The 24952-nt window shown below is 35.0% G+C and overlaps 2 protein-coding genes across 3 annotated transcripts; one reads left to right on the top strand and one right to left on the bottom strand.

The window, feature by feature from the left end:
• The first annotated feature begins 8759 nt into the window (after nucleotides 1–8759).
• On the top strand, nucleotides 8760–12735 carry LOC128558568 (uncharacterized). Of its 2 annotated transcripts, none has more exons than XM_053548238.1 (2): nucleotides 8760–8860; nucleotides 9744–12735. In XM_053548238.1, the coding sequence occupies exon 2, from the start codon at nucleotides 9982–9984 to the stop codon at nucleotides 10879–10881; it is 900 nt and encodes a 299-aa protein (XP_053404213.1). In that variant the 5' UTR covers nucleotides 8760–8860; nucleotides 9744–9981; the 3' UTR covers nucleotides 10882–12735. The 2 variants fall into 2 exon arrangements, with proteins under 2 accessions (XP_053404213.1, XP_053404215.1); XM_053548240.1 differs by having other exon boundaries at nucleotides 8788–8856.
• A 5222-nt stretch (nucleotides 12736–17957) lies between these two features.
• On the bottom strand, nucleotides 17958–20481 carry LOC123554310 (uncharacterized). The gene is made up of 2 exons (XM_045344370.2): nucleotides 20399–20481; nucleotides 17958–20038 (listed from the first exon to the last, which is right to left on the bottom strand). The coding sequence occupies exon 2, from the start codon at nucleotides 20025–20027 to the stop codon at nucleotides 18240–18242; it is 1788 nt and encodes a 595-aa protein (XP_045200305.2). The 5' UTR covers nucleotides 20028–20038; nucleotides 20399–20481; the 3' UTR covers nucleotides 17958–18239.
• Between the last annotated feature and the right edge of the window lie 4471 nt (nucleotides 20482–24952).

The raw sequence follows: 24952 nt of genomic DNA, 5'->3' as shown, positions 1-24952 counted from the left end.
ACACAGTGCTTTGCTCCTGTAATAGAAAAAAAACAACAGTTAAACACTTACCATTGACATCCAAATTGCAAATAAACTGTGCTCATTGAGGAACTGCTCCCACAATAACAAAAAATGCCAAGAGAACTATGCAACTGACACATCTATAATCAAGCAGAGACAACACTTTTGAAGGAATTAATAAAAAGCATATCCGACAAAAAAATTTAAGTGTACAAACAATTACAACAGACGGAAGTTTCCAACTTGCTGAGGCGGTACGTGATATCAATGCCAAAACCTCAGCAAAGAGTCTTCACTACTAGTGTTTTGTGCACTACATGCGCAACTTGCACAAACACTTGAAAGCTGTCAAATTAAAGTCAACTACTAGGAAAAATAAAACTGTGTATACCCAGCAAGTGGCTACAAGTCTACGCTTTAGAATTCGGGCTGAGCTGAAGAACATCAAGCTTGCTTGTAGAAATACGGACCAATATGTGCACCAGGCTCAAAAGTTTATGGCAAACATTTTGCGTTGTAGTACCAATGACCATTCCATGTGCAGAAGTGCTTCAATGATCTGTACAGCTCATCTGAAAAAAGTACATATTCATAAACACATGCGCTATTTAACAGAACAAAAGTACATGCAACTGTCACTGTCAGAGAAGAACTCTTTACAGAAAGTAATTGATAAATACTTTGGAAAGCAACAGCTCAAGGACACTTGTAGATTATTTTCAACTAATGCATGCGAGTCATTACATAGTCGCCTATTTCAGTACGCCCCTAAGAACACGGTCTGGAGTAGAAACTTCCCAGGTCTGTGTCACTCGGTAACTCTGGGAGCGAGCATAGGCCGGGGAATGTCGCTACTCGAGATGGCACGATATATGAGCATAGCGGTGAATTACGATGATCCTTTTTACAAGTACATACAATCAGTGGATAAGACTGCACACTACTATGCCAGACGCCGACACACATACAAGTACAAAAATACAAGGTACCTTAATCGAAAGAAAAAGGCATACCGGTCTGTACTTTGTACCTCTGTGTATGGTAGTGAAACAGTTGCAAGTATAGATCATGCATATGGTGTAAATCTAAATTTGTAAAACAGGTAAACATTTAAATTTAAAAGCATGTTGTAAATGTAGCAGATCATGCAAAATAACAGAACTGAAACTGGGTACCTTACAGTAGACAGCTGGGAAAAGCAAAATGGCCATAGCAAGCACCATCACTTTTACAAACACTTCTATTGTTATTAATGGTATGAGGTTCATGGGACAAATGAGCTAAATTTACACATAACTTGTTATGGCACAAGTGCGAAACATGCATATCAGGGCTAAGCAGTATATTGTTTTGCAAGAAATATGCTAAACGATGCACTCTGCATTTTATTCGTTTGCCCTCGTAAGTGAAACGGATTTCTCCGTAGCCGCTAGCATTGAAACTTCCGGTCCAGATAATACAATTATTTTGAACCGATTGTGTCTTTTTTATAATTTTTTCTTGTAATCGCACTCTTTCGTTTACATTAATATGCAGTTTGAAGAATGCTACAGCCATTTTGCTTAAAAATTCAGCTTAAAAAGCAGGAATCTGCAAAACAAGAACAGAAATATGTGAAAGCATGAAGGTTTGCCATTTACGCATACGAGAAATCTGTTTCAGTCTTTTAAAACTCTAATTTTAATGAAATAGGGGCCATACTAAAACAATTTTGCCGAAATACAATTCAAAACTGAAAGGAAATAGTGTAACATGCATACCGAACATATTGCAATACGTTTTCAACTGAGCTACATTTTTCGCCATTTCAAGGCAGAATTACCTCCCTTTGTTTACATGCAAATTCCTCTTAAAATGCACAGTACTCAATAATAAATGAGCCATAATTTTGATCAGCATTGGCGTATGAATGTGTTTTGCGATAGAAAAGTGAGTTTAGCACAAATGCAAAATCCATCAAATTTCCTTAAGGGAGCAGGGTACACTTCGGTTCGAACATTTTGGGCACGGACAGGGTTACATGTATCGAGTCGTAATATCGCACTTCCCTAAAGTGCTAGAGCAGGGTGGCCATTTTATAATTTGCCTGCATGTTTTGTGCTTTCAATCAATGACAAAATCAGTACTCCCAAACAAGAATATAGACACTTATCAAAACGAATGTTATACCCCACCCAATGAAAATAACAGGCCAAAATCACAAAATTAGCACTTTTCAGACAGCCTGCCACGATCACGCTGCAATTCAATAGGCCCTACTGAACTACAGGATATGAATGGAATGGGGGCCTCTCCAGCTCGTTTTTTTCACAAAACTGCGAAAATGTACCTGAGTGTTAATCAATAAGCATGAAACTTTTCAATGATTTGATTTTCCCTCACCGGAAATGACTCATTAATCCATAAAAAGCTAGCAGCTGTTAGTTTTACAACTGAATTCAGAATTTTACATGTATCGGCTATTTAAATTTTCTAAAGAATTAACAATCATTATCTCTCACTGTAATTTACAGACATCCAAAATCACCATATTCTAATTTGTACAAATATTGACGGGGCCAAACTTCGAAGTGTACGCTGCTACCTTAATAAATTCTCAGTATGTACATTACATAGACATGAGATTTACATTCTAATAATAATAATAAAGACACATGATCAGTAGAAGACAACTCTTATTCAAAAAAGTGAAGGAATCGGCGTTTAAGTTGTATTCATAATCTATACAGGAATTTATTACATCTTATCAAATTTAGTATTTAAGATCCAGTATTAAGTTCTGATTTTAGTGCATTGTAACCTTTTCTATAATTAGAAATTTTAATTACCTCATCATCAATCAGTAGCTAGATTAAAATTTGATTAGTCAGATTCACACCTAGATCCAAAAATTTTGTGAGTCATTATTAATAGAGGCAGATTTGAACGAATCAGGTGTTTTCTACAGCAAAATGGACAGTAAGTGTCTTTGACCTGCTTTTTCTCCTGAAACTTGGTGGTTGACAGACACTGTGCTTAGCAGGGCTTTGCAACCTAAGGGTTGATTTATATGAAAACCTGGTGTAATTGTATGAAAGTTTACAAACGAGTGTATGGCATGTGTTGAAAGTAAGGAACAATGCTAAAATTTTCTTGATTTTAAGAGGGGCTAGGGGTAGGCTGTAATGTCTACTCCTTTTAAAGTTGACCACATGGATTAAAATTAATGCTTTCATTTTGAAGCTTACCTTAGTGCCATATCACAATGTAAAGTAGAAGTACTGCTTTTTTGTACTGATCACTTATAAAGAAAAAAAGAAAAATAGTTGCGAATCGTGGACTTGCTTAAAATCTTGAAAACAACTGCTCCACTGCCACCTTTATCATAAAAACTTGCTATAACATAATACTTTGCCCTTCCATTTGTGATCTTTGTTTGTGAGTTTGGTGTAGTTTTCAGCGAAAGTACTACGTACAGAACAGCATTAGTGCACGCTGCATGTTATATATTAACTCCAAACTTGGAGATACTATTAATTTCAAGTTACGTAAGTCAAGTTATTTTTTCGAAATTTCGAGTTAATAAAAACACACATACTTAGAACTAAGTTAACGCTCTTCCATAGAGGATCTCGTAGCGTAACAGTGTGCAGGGAATTTCTTTTAGATGTTTAGAATATTTTTTCTTCTTCTGGCATTTAATAAGTAACTATATACTTCTTTCAAAAGGTGCTTGTTTGACTTTACAGAAGTTAGAAAACTAAACAAAAATGTAATAACTGAACTACACACATAACAAAGAGATAAACTTTTATAAAAATGTATTACAACAGAATCTACGAGATCACAGAAGCTAGAATTGTTTAAGCACCACTCTCTGGTTAACATTACTGAATGAATTTAAAAGAATGTTACATTAATAAAATAATGGGTACATTTGGAATTTTGTCACATGAATAAATCACTGTTAATGAATATGTTGAGATAAGCAAAAACGAAACAAAAGCTTAAAATTGAGATACATCATGCAAATCTTGTCAATCAAAAGCCTAAATTCAGAAAAGTGTCCAGAAAATGAAAAATCTGTAATAAATAACATTTGTAGATGGTATGCAAATATACCAAAAACATTAAAATGTAGCTGTTATATCAAATATTTAGAAACTGTTAATGTTTATCTGTTGAAATCACATGACAAATTTGTTTTCCAAAACTCTTTTCAGACAGATTTATAATTAGACCGATGTCATACCAAATACTGAGCTTCTACTATTATTACCTTAAGTCATGATATCTGACAGAATGCACTAGGGAAAAAGAAATGTTCAAAGCAGGATCGGTTAAGTTAAATTAAAGCATATTGTTTTAAACAATAACCAATAACCAATATCAAAAGAGTTAAAGCAAACAATTAAAGCCATTCAACTCTTTCAATATAACATTGACAGTACTTTATCTTTAACCTTGTAATTTTATGTCATGTGACATAAAGTCATGTAACTTATATATCTACACATATTGTGTAAAATTATGACTTAGATTCCACAATTTGATAACAGCTAATAGAAATCTAAATCCATATTGCACTAGGTAGAAATCCCATTCTAATCATAACTGTGCCAGGACTACTTTTATTAACGTTCATGATCCAGTAAATAAATAGTTTTTTGATTTATTTCAAATAATATTATAGCCGTAATTATATAGAATTATAATGAAAGATCAAACTCAGTGCTTGTTATTATATCATTAACAATAACAAAATAATAAAAATATCAGATAAATAAATCATATAACTTAAGTACCAGTCCTTTAATAAGCTCACAGAAATAGTAAGGCGAATCAAAATTTGCACCTTTTGCAATATGAGGTATAAGGTTTCATTATTCACTGCCTTGAATTTTGTAAACCACCTCCATGCCGAGTTCTACTAATACATAATTACCTCATTCAAAAAACTAAGGATTTTGGTCCGCCCTTCATTATTTACTTTGCCTAATACTGTAGTCAAGTACCTAATTAGAAGAAATTCCATACTGTAGTTAGGTTCATGTTCATTAGATTTGACTCTGATCTATTTAGAAACTATGAAATTTGCATCATATTAGTCAAATATTATGTCAAAGCATAAAGGGTTGAACATCTGTCGAAAAATCGAATCCAATTCACGAAACCCACTTTGCACCACTGTAGTGAATAAGCTCCAATCATTTACAGACTTGAATACTCATATGCTGAATGACATCACACAGATAAATGCTGATAAAAAATTCGTATTTTTATGGCAAGTGATTATGTGCTTTTCCATAGCAGAACATCATCTAAGTTTTAAACTGTCTTTCAATAAAACGGAAAAACACCATCCCAGACTATATTTGCACCATACCATTATAAAAATATAAATAAAATATGCCCTTCTTCGTAATTTGCACTATACGAATCAAATACTGTGAAATCATTTATTTTCCTCATGGAACATTCTTGCAAATGGTTCCCTATTTGAAGCTGTGGCACATTTTTGCCGACATTCTTAATTTGGTTACATTGCAGATGTCAGCCAATCAGCGGCGTTTTGCGACAAAGCTTGGCGAACCAATCCAATCGGCCGCGAAAACCGTGATGTGTCCGTTCCGATAACGACGCCTCAGTACGAAGAACATTATTATATTTGAGGCAATTTTCTAAACATACCATTACAGGAATAAAACTTTAGTAATCGCATTCATGTAATACCATCTTTACATATTTCTAGCAAGTACTTTTCTTATATGTTGTTTGAAGTTTAAATTCGGCGAGCCGATGCTGACTGGCTAAGCAACTCCAGGTAGTAATAACGAGAGTGCATGCTCATCAAATAAATGAAATAAATAAATTAGGTGTTCGTTTTCGGATCTTCACGAACCTTTGACGGATGAGAATGGTAGTTGAGTCAATTTATGAAATTCAATCTGATGAAAGCAGTAAATTCCCATTCATTTAAACCTACAACTTGCAAGTGATATATAAAAAATGCCCTTTAAAATCTAATTTTATCCATTCCGCCTGTATGTTAAACATGTTTTTTTTTTATAATATTTCACAACAGATGCCGACAAATTGAAGCCAGTGTGTAAGCAGAAAGTCAAACATGTCCTTGACACATGTACATGTGCTTCGCCTAATATCAAACAACTTCAATCAGGCTTGGTAACAAAATAAATCAGCAAATTGAATTGGACAACTCTTCATTGCCCTTAAAGAGGCAAAATCCAAACTTTAGTATGCTGAAATTAAAAATGCTGAAAAATTCTTAGAGAATGCAAATTTGACCTATAACTTTGTACGCGACAAAGATATTGAAGATGTTTGTCTCGTACAGAGGTATAGTCTATAGCTGAAAGTTTTTCAAACCACAGCCTTGTCTTCCGGTGGAATCGCACAAACTTTCTGCAGAGAAATTCCGAACAGTATTTGAACGAATCTATATATTGACCTTCTGTCATGCAGGGGTCACAGTGGGGGTCGTCTGTTGATGTTCCGGAATCACGATCTAAAATGATGGGCGGATAAGATGAACATTAAACTTTTACAATTTTAAGAACACAATCTGTAGATGTTTTAAGTTCTAAAATACGATTATAAGTATCTATATATATATATATTTTTTGTTTTTCGATATCAGTGTCCGTATTCATTAATATTTCAAGTCAGAAAAATATATTTTTAAATGCTAAAAAGTTGTCCTATATTCTTCAATCGTGTACAGTTAAAAAAAAAATAAATGTCCCAAAATTCGGAAATTTCGGAATCCAAAATTTTGGACTATAACAAACCGACTGTGGCAGATTGCTTATTCTTATTACTTTCTCGTTTTGTGTCAAGTCTTCCGAGATATGGTGAATAGTTCTGTTGCTTTTGCAGCAGATCAATAAAGATCCATCACCAAGCATCCCAATGCACAAAGGTCCAAGGAAATCTTTCTCTTTGTACACTGCAGCCACACATTATGTAGCCGCGGAACTGCTATCACAATCACTCAGATACATCCGCTGGTGCCTCTTGCTCACAGCAATATATGATTGGTTGCAAAACAATTCATTGTTTTTCAGAGGAATTATGGATTTAATATCTTCTTGTAAATCAGTTAGGAGAACAGCCATTGGATTCTGATACGCGATGTACTGACGGTCGTACGTTATGGTAAAAAATACCACAGCAATGTCCAAACAAGAACACAGTCTTATTTTCATGAATTTTTGTTACAGCAAAATCAATCCAGATCCACTGGCGCAGATAAATATTGATTTATACTTGTCTTTGTAGTATTTTTAAATTTCTATAATTTAAAATGCGGATACAACTAATGTGTTCAACAATTTAGAAACATTTTGTTGTTTGCTGATTCATCCGGACTTTGTAAGCGGATGAGCATTCTAGCTGTTGCACTCTGTTCTTACTATAACAGACAAAAGTACTTTATGTCAATATGATACGTGTAAAGCATTTATTGTCCCCCGCCTTCTTCGAAGAAAAAAATGGGACAGAGAAATAGGCTGCGTCCTTCCGTCCTTCCTTCCGTTCGCCCGTCCTTCCGTTACACTTCGTTTCCGGTCCATAACTCTGCCATGCATGAAGGGATTTTAAAGTAACTTGGCATAAATATTCACCATAATGTGACAACTTCCGTGCGCAAGACCCAGATTCCTAGCTCCAAGATCAAGGTCACACTTAGAGGTCAAATAAGGTTGACACGGTCTGTTTCGTGCTCTGTCCAAATCTATAAAGGAATTTTGAAATAACTTTGCATTAATGTTTACCATAATGAGGCCATGTTTCATGCGCAAGACCCAGAAGCCTAGCTACAAGGTCAAGGTCACACTTAGAAGTCAAATTTTAACAGGGTCTGTTTCATGTCCGATTCATAACTCTGCCATTTATTGAGGGATTTTGAAATTAGTTGGTACAAATGTTCCCATAATAAGGCAATGTGTTATGCGCAAGATCTGTACCCCTAACTCTAAGGTCAAGGTCACACTTAGAGGCCAAATGTCAGATACAAGAATGACTTTGTCCGGAGCATTTCAATTTTATTTTAAGGTATCTCTGCCTGGTAAGGTGTTTTTTTGGTGGACTTAGAAAAACAATTTTGAAAGCATTTACCTATTGTAGATTTTCAAACTTCATATAATGCCTTCATGAATGATATGCGATATAGTTGTGACTTATATACATTCTATTTGTATGTTGCCCTATTATCTTGTAGATGCTGTTTTTTGAAAAATGTCCTTAGGCGGGGAACGTTAGTAACTGTTACAAATTCGTGTTTACATAAATGTCTTTCGCGAATACATCTTCCCTAGTCCTTATTATCTTATAATATATATATTATTTATTTTAAGATATGAAGTTTAAAAACTTTTTGGGGAAACAGTCAATGCACACATATTTAAATATTGTTAAAAAATGTGAGTGTAGAAGATTAATTGTTAACTTGAAAATATTCGGTAGAATGAAAATCCCATTAAATTGCGTTCGAAACGTGACACGCCGACTTATTTTTGTACAATAATAGTTTGTCAAAAAAAAATGCAATTCAGAGCACATTTTGTAAACAGAAAATGCGTTATAGATATATCTTATATGGCAACTTCCTACTTTCAAGATTATATTTCATTCTTTTCGCGGGCTTAGCGCAAAACGGTTGTAACTTATATGAAATAAAGAAGGAGTTACAACTGTTTTGCGCTAAGCCCGCGATTTATATGGTTTTATTATATGAGCGATGCATATACACAGATGAGAAACGTAAGTATTTCCTGATTTAAATGGGATATGGTGAACAATTCATATTCTTGCATAAAACGTTACATAAAACGGATGCAGAAAACAAAATAAGTTAGTAAGTAAGATTTTGTTTTATGTTTTCTATATCTGCGTTGATATTTCGTTGTATTAATTTAAACATTTCAACAATTTTATGTAAAAAGGTGATTCTGAGTTTTTTTCGACCATCTGTTCTCTTTCACGGGTATGGAAAAAACGTTGCCTGCGACACACAATGTGTCTCGCTGAAATGAAGGCATCGCGCTTCGGACGGAGCAAGCATTAAGTAGGACTAACTAAAAAGTCGGCAGAAGCAGGGAATATACCTTTTCCTGAACATGTATTATATCTCAGTCGATCAGATATCATGTCTTTATATAATATACGACAGAAATAGATAATTTCTTTTTTAGCAGGAGGTAAAATGATCGACTCGAAATATTCACTGCTTTTGGTTTACTTACGTTACTGTACCCGATGAAAAACACTCGCAAAATAACAATATTACATATTTCTTCACAAACTGGACATGGATGCGTCGGCAAGATACAACTACATCCCGATGCATTCCCCGATTTCTTAACAGTTTTTGCTGTAAAAAGAAATTAACCAGAAACATTCAATTTTACTCAGCGCACCCGATATTTCTGTCAACATCCTGCTCAACGCCTGCGCAGTCGGAAGCGCGATGCTTTCATTTCAGCGGGGCACATTTTATGCCGCAGGCAACTTTTCATACCCGTGTCTTTGTATTGTAACAATTAAACCCATACCCGCAACGTTTATAAGACAACTAGTGCGTGTGTGTTACCTCGGCAATGTTACTAACATTTTTATCTGATCAACTTTGTTAGTTTTGAATGAATTGTAAATACAAGTAGTTTTAGAATAATGCAAATATTTTTCTTTAAAGTCCTTGTTATTACATCATTCAAATTTATAGCCCATTTTGATTTCAGGTAAAGACGATATGACTTTATTCAAACGGTATCGAAGAAAAAAGGTTTGGAAGTATAAATTAATCCAGAGAATGATGTTTTATAAATATGCAACATTTTATACGTGATTATTCTAAAATATATGTTAGTCTCCACATAAAATCGGTGACTTCCGGCTACTCTCAGAGGCTTACTCGTACAGTGTCATCAGGAACCTTTAAAAATGAAGAGATTTTAAAAACTATATTTTCGTTTTGAAATGGGCGATACTGAATATAGATTTGATAAAACAAATATCATTGAAGAGTTGAGGTATCTTGCTGAAAGTAAAAACATAGCTCATGGGAAAGAAAAAGGTGATTTCGATGAATGTGTAGGCAAACTTGAAAATTTCTTCAGAAGTGATTCTTTTCAGAAAAATAGTGAAAATTTTGAACAGGACAGCATTTCTCTACTTGATATAATCCGACCAACAATCACCGTAGCAAATACCGTTTGTTCGATTTTAGAATACCTCGAACCGTGTAAGGTATCTACAATCGTAAAGGCAACTCTAAATATCATAGATACAATTGTTGAATGGAAAGTTCTGTCAAAAACACTTCAGACCTTGCTTGATCATGAAATCATCGGAAATGCAAGAACAAGAGTTCAAGATTATAAAGGGAGACTTAGATTACTTTCCGGTAGTGTGAAGGATTTGAACAATTCTAAAGATGCTCAGGAGAAAACCAACATTCTTCATGATATGGCAAATGAACAGTCCGTCACTGCTGGACTAAAAGATATAGCTTTAGTTGAGACTAAAATAGCAGATCATAAGGCTAAAAACGATGCTACGGACTTCCCCGAGCTGATGGCACATGTCGAACTTTATTGCTTCCTCTCATTATTGCACGAAATTCTGCTTCTTTATCGCATTTCAATTTTAAACGTTCACAACAGACAAACACAGAGACTGAGAGTTCTAGTGACTGAACAAAGAGAACGATTGAAAGACGTGTTGTGTTTTTTTGTACAGACCACTAGAGAAAACATTACACGTTTATATCCGTTACAACACCGGGTTTTACCCAATATCGCGAGAGGTTTTAAGGCAAAATGGGATAATTGTTTCCTTCAACGTACCTTTGCGGATGGAAGGTGCCTACCACATTGAATCTGTTTCAAAGCCAAAAGAAAAAATCACGCTTCATACATCTACACCACTAAACTGGGTTCGATGTCAGGAAAAACAACGTGACAAGGGGTACGTCATTTTAGAAAAATTTCTTGACCGATACTCAACATTATGTGCCTTTAAGTTTCGGAAATGTGGAAAAAACACTGTCGAAATAATATCCGAAAACGGCCAACGATTGTATGACAGTCTTTGGTTATCATCTTCATGGTCTTCAAGTAGGGAGACAAAATGGCTCGCTGTCCAAATTGAACCAGAAAAAGAAGAAGATGGACGTCGATTTATCTTTATTCTCTCTAAATCAAAGAAATATGAATGCATACGTGCTGATTGCACTGGTCGTGTTTATACAAAACCGTATACACAATATGACCAACAATTCTTTTGGAAAATTAAACAAGTTGATTGTTGGCAGCCCAAATCGCCATTTCTAGGGAAGGAGCCAGGATTTCGGTTTGGGGAGTTTGCAGCGTCCGTCTGTTGGTCCGTTGTCAGTGATGGAGAGATTTCAAAAAGACTTGCGACAAATGACCAGTATGACACGAGGATGTGTTATCCAATTTAAAAAGAAAACAGCAATTTACCAACCCAATTTGATGCAGGATCTTTAGATAACATGAAACAACACACACACATATATATATCTTCATTTTCAAACTATTTTCTTTTATTCGAAATGTTCGTGAGCCACATATCGCTCGTCCCACGGGAATTTTCATTGGACAATACATATCAAAATTTAAAATGATTCAATATATCTTCAAGATTTAACAAAATATCCCTTGAGATCTGTAAAGTGATGTATAACCTAAACCTTGTTCTTTCTAAAATGAAGAAGAAGTTCGAGAATCAAGCCTGTACTAAAAGAGAATAGAGCATTCCTTGAGAAACAGACAAACACATTTAATTGTGCTTTTATGTGACTATGATAAAGTGTAACACAATTCAATAAGGACTCGTTTGAAATGAAAAGTGAAATAATAACTCATTTCAAGTTCATAGCAATTCAGTTATGAGTGAGTGTGTTAAAGAGTTTTAGTTTCTGACGAATACTCTAGTAATAGACATTCGATATGTCATGTGTGGGATTCTAGGATACTTGCATTTTAGAAACAAATCACATACACTACTTTGTTTTCTACATGTATTTATGCCGTTATATTAAAATATATTGAATTAGTCAGAACTTACTTATTAGGTATGATCAATTAATAATATCAATTTGAAGTGTAAAGTATTTTATGTTTGTCGAAATAAATAAATGTAGTTTCATACTTTCTGTATACTTAGATAGTTTTGCATGATGTCAATGTTCAAGCTTTGTTTTGCTGTGTCATGCAGAGTGAGGCTCTGATAACCATATCTAACCTTTATCTTTTCTTATCACATTATAATTGGTGATCTGTAGTGTGATGTTTAGTACATATTTTCATCTTGCTTTTAGTCTGTAGCCGTTTTATTTTATAGGTCTTTTTCTTTGTATGTTTATGGTCGTTACTAAAAGCCCACCGAGCGCACACATGCAGGTGCGCTCACGCACACACGTATTTATATGTATATAGCTTTTCTTAGTATATGCATTTTAATTTTAGTAATCAAATACAAACCGTTAATTAACTTTTGTCTTTTTGTCACACATTGCGAAATAATACAAGTTTTCATTATTTGAAAATCCCAATTAAAATGATTCTGTTTATAGGTGGTCGCACTGATAAGCCATATTCAAATTTGGCAAAATATGACTGTGAATTTGAATAATCAAATTTGATTTTAATTGTATTTGAAGTCTCAATAAAACGTTCTATAATCTAAGAGAATGTTATTGTTATTATATTAATACACCTCTTTTTTTCTACTTCGTACGTTGATTTAATTAATCTATAACCAGATCCTTTGGAAGCATAGAATGCAACCAAGCAAAGTAAACGCAGACTCGGTTGGACTGAGTCTGTTCATGAGGGGTAATGGAAAGTACAATACACCCCACGCCCCCTAGCACCGGGTTAAAGCGGGATTCTGTTACAAAGATATTGGATGGATTCCATGATCACAAAGGACCAGAAAATATAACAACACTTAAGCCAAAGTTCCTAAAAACTGTATCCTTCAGGTACGCCATCCACAGGCTAAATTTGGGAACCATTTGGCTTTGATATTAACCAGTGACTTTGAGAAATGATGATGCTCCATAGAACAATACCTATTGTGTTTATATTTTATTGCGTTTTAATTGCTTGTCCACTGGATAAAGACTTGACCAATCCAGTCAGGCAGGATCTTAACATTATGCACTTTGTATGTTTATGCTGCTCGGATGATTTTTACTGAGTTATTGCCCTTTGATAATTCGACATTCGTATACTATAGCACCATTTCTTGTCCAGAGTATGCCTCCGCAACCACTGGCTAGAATTCAGCGAAACTTCTTATTGCCCTTTTATCATTATTCAACATTAGTATACTATAGTACCGTTTCTTGTTCAGAATATTCCTCCTCAACCACTGGCATCTAAACCTCATAGAAAGCTTTACTCTTAAGAGGAGATACGCATTTTGTCTTCTTGTTACGGTCGGGTGATTTTTCACTGAGCCATTGCCCTTTGACTATTCAGCATATTAGTATACTGTAGCACCATTTCTTGTCCGAATTATTTCTCAGCACCCTTGGCTGGAATTCGGTGAAACTCCATAGGAAGCTTACTCCCAAAGGAGGTGCGCATATTTTCTTCATGTCCTCGTTTGACTGAGTGTTTTAGCTTTGATTATAAATATTATCAATTATAAGTATTCCTCAGCAATCATTGGCTGATATCCAGCGAAACTTCATAGGAAGCGTCTCCATATTCTAATCTGCTGATTTTTCTGAGTTATTGGCCTTTGATTGTTCAATATTGGTAAACTGTAACGCCATCCTTGTCATGAGTATTTCTTAGTAACCATAGTCTGGAATTCATCAAAAATGTATAGGATGCTTCGATGCACAAATTGTCTTCATGTTCCAGTCGAAATATTTTCACTGAGTTATTGGCCCTTGATTATCCTTTATTTTGCTACCCTTGTCCGGAGTATTCCTCAGCAACCCTTGATTATCCTTATGCTACCCTTGTCCGGAGTATTCCTCAGCAACCCTTGATTATCCTTATGCTACCCTTGTCCGGAGTATTCCTCAGCAACCCTTGATTATCCTTATGCTACCCTTGTCCGGAGTATTCCTCAGCAACCCTTGATGGATATTCAGCAAAACTTCATAGGAAGCTTCCCAAAAGGAGATTCGCACATCATGTGCACGTTTTTCTCAACAACTTCTTGCTGGAGTTCTAAGAAACTTCTTGTAAGCTTCACCACTAAGACGAAGTATTTGCCCAGACGATGAATTCCGGTTTTCTGCTTTTAATATGCAACAGTCATATTTTGGGAAACATCCATCGGTTTTACCGATTTTTTCTTGTTACTTTGTGCCATTGTATACATTAAATACTGATTGAAATTGACATATGCTAAGTTCTACACTTGACTTTAAGAAAACTGAAGAAAATCTAAGTATCACAAACTGAAATCAGATCAAATGATATAAAACAAACTTATTACTTTTAACCTAAAACTCTTCGATGTAATGTGGATCATCTTCTGACCAGATGTGAATAATATATGAAGCTAATGTGTTTGTATGCTTTGATCAGAAAACATTCTTTTAAAGTCAGCTACAGATTATTGGCATTTAATCTATTTAGACACAGTGGTTCTGACCCCAGAAACAGTTGTGGTCATCCGCTACCCTTAGGTTATTGTTGCAGAAGGTTTAACGGTCGTATACCAAGGAAAGGCTGAAGTAAACAAAGGAATACTAATTTTCAAAGTACAGTAAGGGAAATTTCTGACGAAATGCATCAGAAAGTATTTTTCCCAGCTTTCTCACTAACATAATGATGGTTAATCAGTTTACAAAGTTTCAAGGCTATACCTCTTATTATTATAGTATTAAAATTATGGGCATAAAATTTTATTCCATTTATTCCAGAAGTACCAATTGTTATTGAAAAATAGCGATTATTTTCATTAACCTTATAAGTTAGTTACGATGACTTTAACTTTGATCAAATGGTTTCCTTTTTACTATAAAAAAAGTCACCACTGAGCTTTGAACAGTTTCTCGTCAAAAGTCAAGAAAAGTTTCAAATACCAATGTCTGGGACCACTGTACCATGGTAGCATAGTTCAAAACGAGTCACTTAAAACAGAAAGCTGTATCGTTATTTGACTCGGGCAGCACATTTCCATTGCAACTGATGTGCTTAACTACCAATTTCATAATGTTGGAGGCTGTCATGGTATCGGAACACGTTCTTCAGCCCGTGGTCATAGAGTTTGCAAACTGTTGTGAATCGCTTTTTGGTATCATTTTATAGTTTTCTTTTGGGGCAACAACAATCTGCTGTCCACATAGACCGCCACTGAAAAAAGAAATGGTTCTTGACATCCAATACCTTAGAACAAATGATTTGTTTGATAATGATAACAAATGAGGAAATTGTGACTGATTTTCCATAGATAAAACCGGATAACTGACTATATTAAACCATTTTGAAAAAGGTTGTCATCTCTCATTCCGCTTACATGTTGGTCATCTGCTGATGTACTGGAATCCCGAACTTGCTGGAATCCCGAACTTGGTTATCCGAAAGTATATGTCCGGATACTTCCATATCCAAATACCGAATCAGATACATTCTGAAAGTGATGGACGAGTAAAATGAACACTTAACAATTTTAAGAACACAATCTGTAATTGTTTTCAGTTCTAAAACACGATAATTATAAATATCTGTATTTTTTTTTCGATATCAGTGTCCGTATTCATTAAAATTTCAGGTACTTTTAGGACATCTAATAGACAAGGTTATAGATGTAAAACATCGTTGGCAAAACTTTCATGATTTTATGAAACTAGATTAATACCCCAACCATGAAATATCCAAAGTCCTTTAGTTTAACTACTATGTATCTTCCAAAAAAAAAAAAAAAAAAAACACATTCTGAAAATATTTACACTCCTTTTTTTCTACTGTGAAAAACATCAAGGATACTTTTCAGAAAAGTGTTGCTTTGTTCAATAATGTGATCAGTGCATAACGTTCTATATTTTGCTTAACTTGCACCATCAAAATATCAAAATGTTTAAAGTTAATTTAAATAAAATTCCTAAAATATTATCATTCAGAATTGCATAAATATCTGATGAATGAAATAATCAATATTAAGTATGGAAGAAAAGTAAACAATTTACGTAATAGTTGAATTGCATAAATATCTGATGAATGAAATAATCAATATTAAGTATGGAAGAAAAGTAAACAATTTACGTAATAGCTAAAGTTCTTTCTGTTTAATTTTTACAACATAAATCCACATACGGGCATTTCATATAATTTTAATGTCCGGATTCGTACTGTGTCATACAGTCGGCGAACGATAATAAAAATGGCGCGAAAATTCAGGTGATAAGAAAGATAATTTAGGCTGGTCAGTTATAGCTCAGTGGCTAAGCTGTCGGTTTTCAAATGCAGTGCGAAACATAGCACGAGTTCGACACTCGATTATTTTCTAAAGAAATGTTTTATATAGCCCAGCTTTATTTTTGTTTTATTTCAGTTTGATTTTCAGTTTGGTATGAGTTGTTTCATTAACCATTTCTGAAAATTTTCTGAGTTCATTTCATCATGGTAATCTCCGCTGCGTGATTTCGATTTAAAAACTAATCCGGCACCTTTAACGAAGCCAGCTTCAGATTCGGCATGTACAATGAAGAATCGATCGTCCTTATTAAATGGAACAGCGAGGACAACATCTTCCGACTGCCAGCATTTCAAAGCCATATGTGCTGCGTGCACAAACGTTTCGCCTGTATATTTGATAGGGCGTCCAAGGTCCCTGAATGCCTTCATTTTCCGTAAATACTGCGCCCGAAGAAAAACAATATCAGACCGTTCCATCAATTGCTTCCTGATCGTTTCCAAGAGAACCCCAGTTCCTTAAGTATTCGCCTTAAATGATGCTCTACGCCAAGATAATTTATTTTTTTTCTTTTAGCACGTCCGCTAAGCGTTTGGCCGTTGGAATCCCGTGTATGCTGTATTACCGTATTATTTTCAAAGCCAGTGGAAAAACCGGCATTGTATCTATGGTGAAAAAAGTAAAAAAAATGTTTACTTCAATCCAGTATCGAATTCCGGACCTCAGGTATCATACCTAGCGGCCTAACGTATTGCGCAAATACAGTACTTCGTTCAGCTCGTCCATGCGTGATTTACCTAAACTGGTAAATAATACGGTCGACTGCGTTTGTTTACAAATATCAAATTATCGTTCGATTACTGTACAATGTTATTTGTTTCATAAACTATTTCACACATACGTTTTGCTAGCAATTTTTTTATTATTACCAGTGGAAAGGTTCAAATGACAAAGTAAGGTTTGCATGTGTTTAGTACAAGTATGTTATGACACGTGTACAATCTGCATGGCAAGCCCGTCCGCTTAGCTTAGTAGGGAGAGCGTTGGTCTACGGATCGCGGGGTCGCGAGTTCGCGGGGCGTCTGTTCTCCGTGACGATTTGATGAACGCCATTGTGTCTGAAATCATTCGTCCTCCACCTCTGATTTATGTGGGGAAGTTGGCAGTTACTTGCGGAGAACAGGTTTGTACTGGTACAGAATCCAGGAACACTGGTTAGGTTAACTGCCCGCTGTTACATGACTGAAATACTGTTGAAAAATGTCTTTAAGCCCAAAACAAACAAACAAACAAACAAACAATCTGCATGGACTATCACACAATTGTCAGCATCGAGAATTGACGAAGAAAGGATACATAATGAGATCCTTTGGAAGCATATAATACACATACTGGCGAGATATAGGATACATAAGAAAATGCTTTAGAAGCAAATGAAGCAACAAAGCAAACAAATTAACATACTTGGTTGAGTTTTTTCGTGTGAGGTTATGAAAAGTAAGTACAATTCACACGCCTCAGCCCTTAACTATGATAAACATTAGAACAATGAATAAACTCCATAATAAAAAGAACCAGAAATAAGAACGACAAAGATAAGAGTTAAATAATTATGTAGTGTTCATAATAATGTCCGTTCATTTTACACTTGTTCGGTTTCTTTTATCAAGGCATATGAATCAGCGTTGCAACATTGACACAGTTGTATAGTTTAAATTCGGGTTTGATTGATTTGTTCGTGTTCCTTCTCTTAGTCTTAAAGCAATGGTACAATTTAGTGCATGGAAAAACATGTTTGTATGGCAATTTACAGTGGTATGGGCATATCACTCTACCCCTAAAATAGTCATCAGATCATCTCTCCATCTTCCTATGTACACCTCATTTCTGTCTGCATTGTAACAAATCGACTGTGGCAGATTTCTTATTCTGATTACTTTCTCGCTTTGTGTCAAGTCTCCGGAGATATGGTGAATCGTGTTGTTGCTTTTGCAGCAGATCAATAAAGATCCATCACCAAGCATCACAATGCCCAACGGTCCAAGGAAATCTTTCTCCTTGTACACTGCAGCCACTAGACCTTGGAATGTAACAGCTGCCACGGAACTGCTATCACAATCACTTATATACATCCGCTGGTGGCTCTTGCTCACCGCAATATATGTTGGGTTGCAAAATAATTCATTGTCTTTCAGAGGAATTATGGACTTGATATCTCCTTGTAAATCAGTTACGAGAACAGCTTTTGGATTCTGACACACGATGTAAAGACGGTCGTTATGGTAAAAAATACCATAGCACTGCCCTTTAACTCTAAATCTCCCCACAACTGCAAGGGTACTGGCGATAGTCACAATAAGGCTATCCATTGGCAGTGTAACCGCGATCTGATCCCCTGGCAGTACTGTCACGTCCCAGGGTCGCGTGTCTAATTCTTTATCAGCAACAATAATCTTTCTTTCAACATCAACGATTTTCAGTCTATAGTTATTATAATCGGCGAGCACGATTTTGCCTGACGATAGGATTTCACATCCTGTGATAGTGCATTTGCTCATATCTGTTTTTCTGGTAATATTTATATTAGTTCTTTCTATATATTCCCATGATCTTGTCTTTGCCTCAGCTATTTCATCTGTTGGACATTTCCCAAAATCTAGCTTGTCACTGTCTATCAAACACGTTGTTTCATTTTTTTTGGAAGTCACCTCTCTGCGACGTTCATATAGAGATCCTAAATCTTGTTCAGATAGAATGCATCCAATATTTGTGTTATTCTCAAATACGTAGTGCACATTTATGTTTTCTAGAGTTGCTCCAACCTTTTCTATTTTGTTCGACTGAAGTTTAGATTGTGCTCGCTTTAGAGCGCAGAATATTTTACCATTTTGTTTATTTGATTTGCTTGTTTCCAAACTAGACTGTAATTCTTTCATATCAGCAGACAGTAAAGAGCAAGTGTCAATGACAGTCCTGAATTTATGTTTAGCTGTGGTTTTCAGCTTGTTTGCACTTGTCTCGGAATGTTTTTGAAGTAAATCTAAGCGAGCATCTATTTCCTTTCGGAATTTGATGATATCTGCCAATACTTCATCGTGTTTGACATCTACTTCTTCATCTTTTGCTGAAGCATTCTTGATTATAACATCTGTATCTTTTATTTTCTTGTCTAGTAGTTTCATCGTGTCTCTAAATTCATCACTATCATCTATATCTACACATTTATCAGGTATATAATCAATTTTACATGTCCTATGTTCCATAATTATACAATCTGTGCAGCCAAGAGCACCATGCTTTGGACAAAAAAACTTTATAATCCCATTTATGTGGAAAGAGCATATCTCAGTACAGGTTTCAGAAGTATCCTTTGAAAACAGAGTTTCCTCTGTATTTTCTTTATCAATGAGTTTATGATGTTTCAAAACAGTTGTCTTTTTGTGGTACCTTACACAAGTTTTGCACAAATATTCTTGACAATCCACGCAGTATCTAAACGCTTCTATATGTTGACCTTCAGTTGAGCATGGTTCACAGATATGGTCAAAGTCTTCCTCCGAGCCCTTTAACATAGAACCGCGGATATCAGAGATTTTACGTCCAGGAACCGCCATCTTTAGATATCCTGAAATTAAAATGAACTAGGAAGTGGTCTCAAGAAGCTGAAGACAAGGTATCGTCTGGTAGAAACTTTAGGAGGAATATCTGAATTATTCTTAAACTACTTTTATTTACTATTCATTCCAAACTAGTACAACTGGAGAAGAAAATAAAAATTTGGTAACATTGCTCAGATATGAAACACACACTGCCTTACATAAATATTGCGGAAATGAGTGAACTGTTACAATTCAAAGACAACGGTTGGTCAAATAATTTCAAAACTAGGTTCTTTTCATCAAATGTTCAAAAATGTTTAGAAAATGTAACAACGTTTAAAATCAACATACCAGAGCATATATAGAAAGCATAAAAAGAAACTTACCAAATAATGGTTAAATCAGTGTGATTTTCTTCATCACATATCTACATACCACTCATGTAATCTTAACAGGAAGTACTCTATTATAATAAATTACTCATCCGCGAATAATGTAAACACAAAAATATGTTTATACAAAGTCAATGAGGGTCCTTTTAATACACTTACACTATAAACATTACAAATAAATAGACAAAATACAATATCGTGATGAATACGTTGGAATTTGTTGAAAATTTTAGTGTAATGTAAATAGCATATAACAAAAAAGATATAACAGGTACAAAAAATTTGGAGAAAATGTGGAGATAGGTTGCGTATACACTTAAAAGTTTCAAACCTGTTTAGATGTAAAGAGGTCATGCTAATTTGGCTTGTTATCATTACATGTATATATAATCCTTAAGGCCAAATATTTCAAATTTTCCAGAGTGTTGCATTTACTACAGAAATGCCAGACAAGTGGGCAGAAATTAAAGTGTGACCCGATAAAATATTTAAAAATTACTATTTAAAAAGATTACTAATAAAATCTGTAAAAAGATCCTTTGGAAGCAAAGAATGCAACTAAGAAGAATAATAGAGACTCGAGATCTATTTGAATGATTCTTTTCATGAGAGGTAAGGAAATGTGCAACACCTCTCACCCCCCCCCCCCCCCACCGGCTTAAGCGGAACTCTATTACACATATGTTGAATTAACTCCATGATCCCAAAGAACCGGAAAATATAACAACACTAAAGCTAAGTACGGGGCGACATTTTACAGCCGCCAAACGGCACTTCAAGATTGCCTTTGAGGGACATTAATTATTTTATTTTAGTTGTTTGGCTTCTTTCCTGTAAAGTTTGTGAGACCAGTAGATCAAAATTTAAATGAAAGTAAAGTTCCGTGCAAAGCAGTTTAACTTCATTTTAACAGAAAATTTGACCTTGACTTGTAATGAAGGATTTGACCTCTATTTGTTCTGTTATTTATGCAGCTTGATTGGAACTTAACCAGGGTATGAGGGATTTTTTTCTGATTCAGAAGTTTCTTTGAAAGTGTGGCTGATGTCCACATAGTCATACAAAGTTGATTTATTACAGAATAGAAGATATCATTTATAAGTATGTTAAAAACCAAAGGACCAAGCACTGATCCTCCAGACACTCCTTTAATTCTTTTAGCCAATTGTTTGTACAGTTGTTTATTTTGACCCTTTGGGACCTGTTGGAAACATAGTTTAACATTATTTGACTTGCAGTGTTTTTATATTTTCTGGTCGTTTGGGATCATGGAGTCCAGTCAATAGATGTACAATAGAGTTTCGCTAAAGCCGGTGCTAGGGGGCGTGAGAAGTGTTGCACATTTATTATCTCTCATGAACAGACTCAATCAAACCGATTCTGCTATTATGCTTTTTTTGGTTTCATTCTATGCTTCCAATCTTTTTACAGATTTTATTGCATTTTCAATTAACCCATATGCTTTTCATTTAAGTGTCATTACATTGAGAGGTACTAAAAGTAAGCAATCAAAAACCTTTGACATGTTCATAAAAAAGCGCCTACGTATCTTCTTTCATCTAGGGCATTTTTTTTCAGTCGTCCACTAGCTTAATTAAGGTTGTTTGACATCCATATGATGAACTAAAAGCAGATAGATAAATTCTATTAAAGTTGGTCACTTATAATTATATAATAGATTTTTGACACAGACGGTAATCAAACAGGTTTATAATTCTTTTCGGTGAAGGGAGAAATCGGGGCAGGATTCCGTTTCGTAATGAATTGCTCTTTATCTAAAATAGGGTTTGCTAAATTGGTACCTGGTGTTGAAAGGCTATGTTTGTTTGTTTACCTGTTATGAATTTTGAAGGGATGGAATCTATTCCAGTTGCCATATCATCTCGGATCAATGTGGGGGAAATTGGAAGTTAAGTGCACAGAACGGATTAGCACTGCCACAGAATCGATCTAAAAACAAACATTTTTTTTTGCAAAGATATAGACATCTGTGACGAGTTGAAGTAGGTATCTTTCAGATGTGTGAAAAAATGCAAAAAGTACCAAGTAAATCGTAGCGTCATAAAGACAATTTTGCAAGAGATATGTAAATATACTTCTGGCCTTCCTGGTGATTTTTCAAAATGTACCTTTTACAAAGCAGATTAAAAAACATCAGTACTTGTACAAGCTACATGCAATCGCTGCCTGTGGTCACAAGAAGCGTGTTACATTAAAAGTCACGTTACTATAAACGTGAAATGGTGATGCATTTAACATTACCATAAATATCGACAAGACACAGCTGCAAGGCTTGCAGTAAACTGTGTGTGTGAAAATGCGCCACCTAACGAAAGTCAACGGACCGTTATGAAATTTTGCCGAATCAAAATTGACGATATTTCCGATTGACTGGTATTTTTTCCATTTTTCTGTTATTCTCCATTTTGCTGCTGTAAATCTTCAAACATGACCACTAACGTCATTTTTTCAGCAGAGCGCAAAATGACGTACTTGACTGGTTTTTCGAGTATCGTTTTTATATACAACTAAAAAACGGCAAAAATTCTTTATTTTCAAGTTTATATTAAAATTATCTCTCCAGTGATATATAATTTGTCATGTTTATTTCAACGTCACATCAGAGGCAAGCGATTTATGAACGCAAAACACGCAAAACTGACGTCGAGTTTCACCCGAAATTTCGCGTAAAAACGACTATTTCTAAACAAATGTGAGATAGTTTTTTGAATAAATTTCAACAGAAGTACAAAATTTCAATTGCTATTGATACTTGTAGCAGTGAGCACAATGCCCAACTTTATAGTGCTGCCTCACTGGAATATCACGACGTAGACACGTGACATGATACCCCACCCAGTCACATTATACTGACCAGTCTTAGCACTCATAATACCCATAAAAGCCGAGCTTCAAGCGGGGAAGCTACTAGTACCATTTTTCACGTCTTTGGTATGACGCGGCCGGGGATCGAACCCATGACCTCCCGCACTCGAAGCGGACGCTCTACGCTAGGCTACCGAGGCGGTGACCTGTGTTGGTGATAACGATGTTCTTGGTGTAATATGGGAGAACTATACTGTACCTTATAGTCCTAAAACAAGACTGTCGAGAAGACTTTGTACTCTCTATTGTTCCACATCTTCTAACTGAACAAGAGCCATAACCTGACAAGACGTGTAACTGTATTGCTTTATTACAGTTTATTACAGATTAAAATTTTATTAAGGCAATTATAACAACTTGTATGTAAAACTTCAACTTAATTTTCTATGTCAAACCATTGAGGTAACTGTATCTAGACTATACTACTTCATGGTAAAAAAGTCATTCAACTAAAAGTTCTCAAACATGTGTCAATTGTTACTGTGATACAGATTGAAAGTTGTATGAAAAACTTTAATTGAATAGTCTAAGTCGGAAATGTACCATATTTTATATTAAATCCATCCTAAACCGAGGTATGTAAATTATGTATGCGTTGTTGTTCTAGTTTGTCTGCAGATCAGTTTTTCTGTTTCAGCATTAATACTTATGCTAACTTCTACCCAAGATGAATCTGGGATGAACAACAACCTTCTCAAGATACCTATTTTTCTATGATACCATTAAAGAAAAACAGAGTCCTTAATTACACGAGTCTTCATTTTAATATACCAAGTCAAACCAAAACAATGTATCTTGTGTAAATATGTATACATTATACATACATTTACATGAACATATACATGAACTAGCAATATTATGCAAAATGAACAGTGTTACACAGACAAATATATCTTAACAGTACATAACTTGCAACAACACCTGGAAATAATTAGTACATGCTCTTTAAAACATAAAATAAACATTCAAAACAAATTATTTTAGTAAGAATGAGGTCAGTACATGTATAAAATCATGAAATATGACAAATTTACAACAACTGTTTAAGGTAAAAATCAAAACTATTGGACACCCTTTTACATAAACTAGCTTGCACAAAAACTCTACAAAATATGAAAATGAGTCGTACAGTCAAATCAGTCTATAAGGACCAACCTCTGGGAGAGACAAAAAGTAGTCTTTTCTAGCAAATGGTATTTACTCACTGGTGAACAATACACTGTAAATGTTAAGATAGGAAACAAAACCAGTGGTCAGTACAGCCAGGTAGTCCCTGTTCAGAGGTGGTCTTCAGCACAGGTTTTACTGTAGCTGTAAATTGTAAAAGCCTGGCCAAGAGTGGTCATTTTTATGACACCTAACAATTGATAAGGTCACTTTTATGACACCTAAGGCTGACAAAGAGTTTGAAAGCATTCAGTCCAACAGAACCTGACAAACCTGCTTACAGGCAAAACTTTCACCAAAATTTTCTACACAACTGTGAAATCATAAATATTTGTCAGTGACAAATTTTCTTGGATTTTAAGGTTGTATCAATCTCCCGATGAAAATATAATTGTCCTCTTCTTTCTTCCTTCAGTATTTGAAATCCATAAATTTGTATCCCCACAAAATAGCTGTTTAAACCCAAACCATGAAATTCCATGCCAGCGAAAGCTA

Source organism: Mercenaria mercenaria, chromosome 7 (genome assembly GCF_021730395.1).
Source record: "Mercenaria mercenaria strain notata chromosome 7, MADL_Memer_1, whole genome shotgun sequence".
Classification (NCBI taxonomy): Eukaryota; Metazoa; Mollusca; class Bivalvia; order Venerida; family Veneridae; genus Mercenaria; species Mercenaria mercenaria.
The sequence above is the reverse complement of the archived record's forward strand: the minus strand, read 5'-3'. Positions and strand labels throughout refer to the sequence as shown.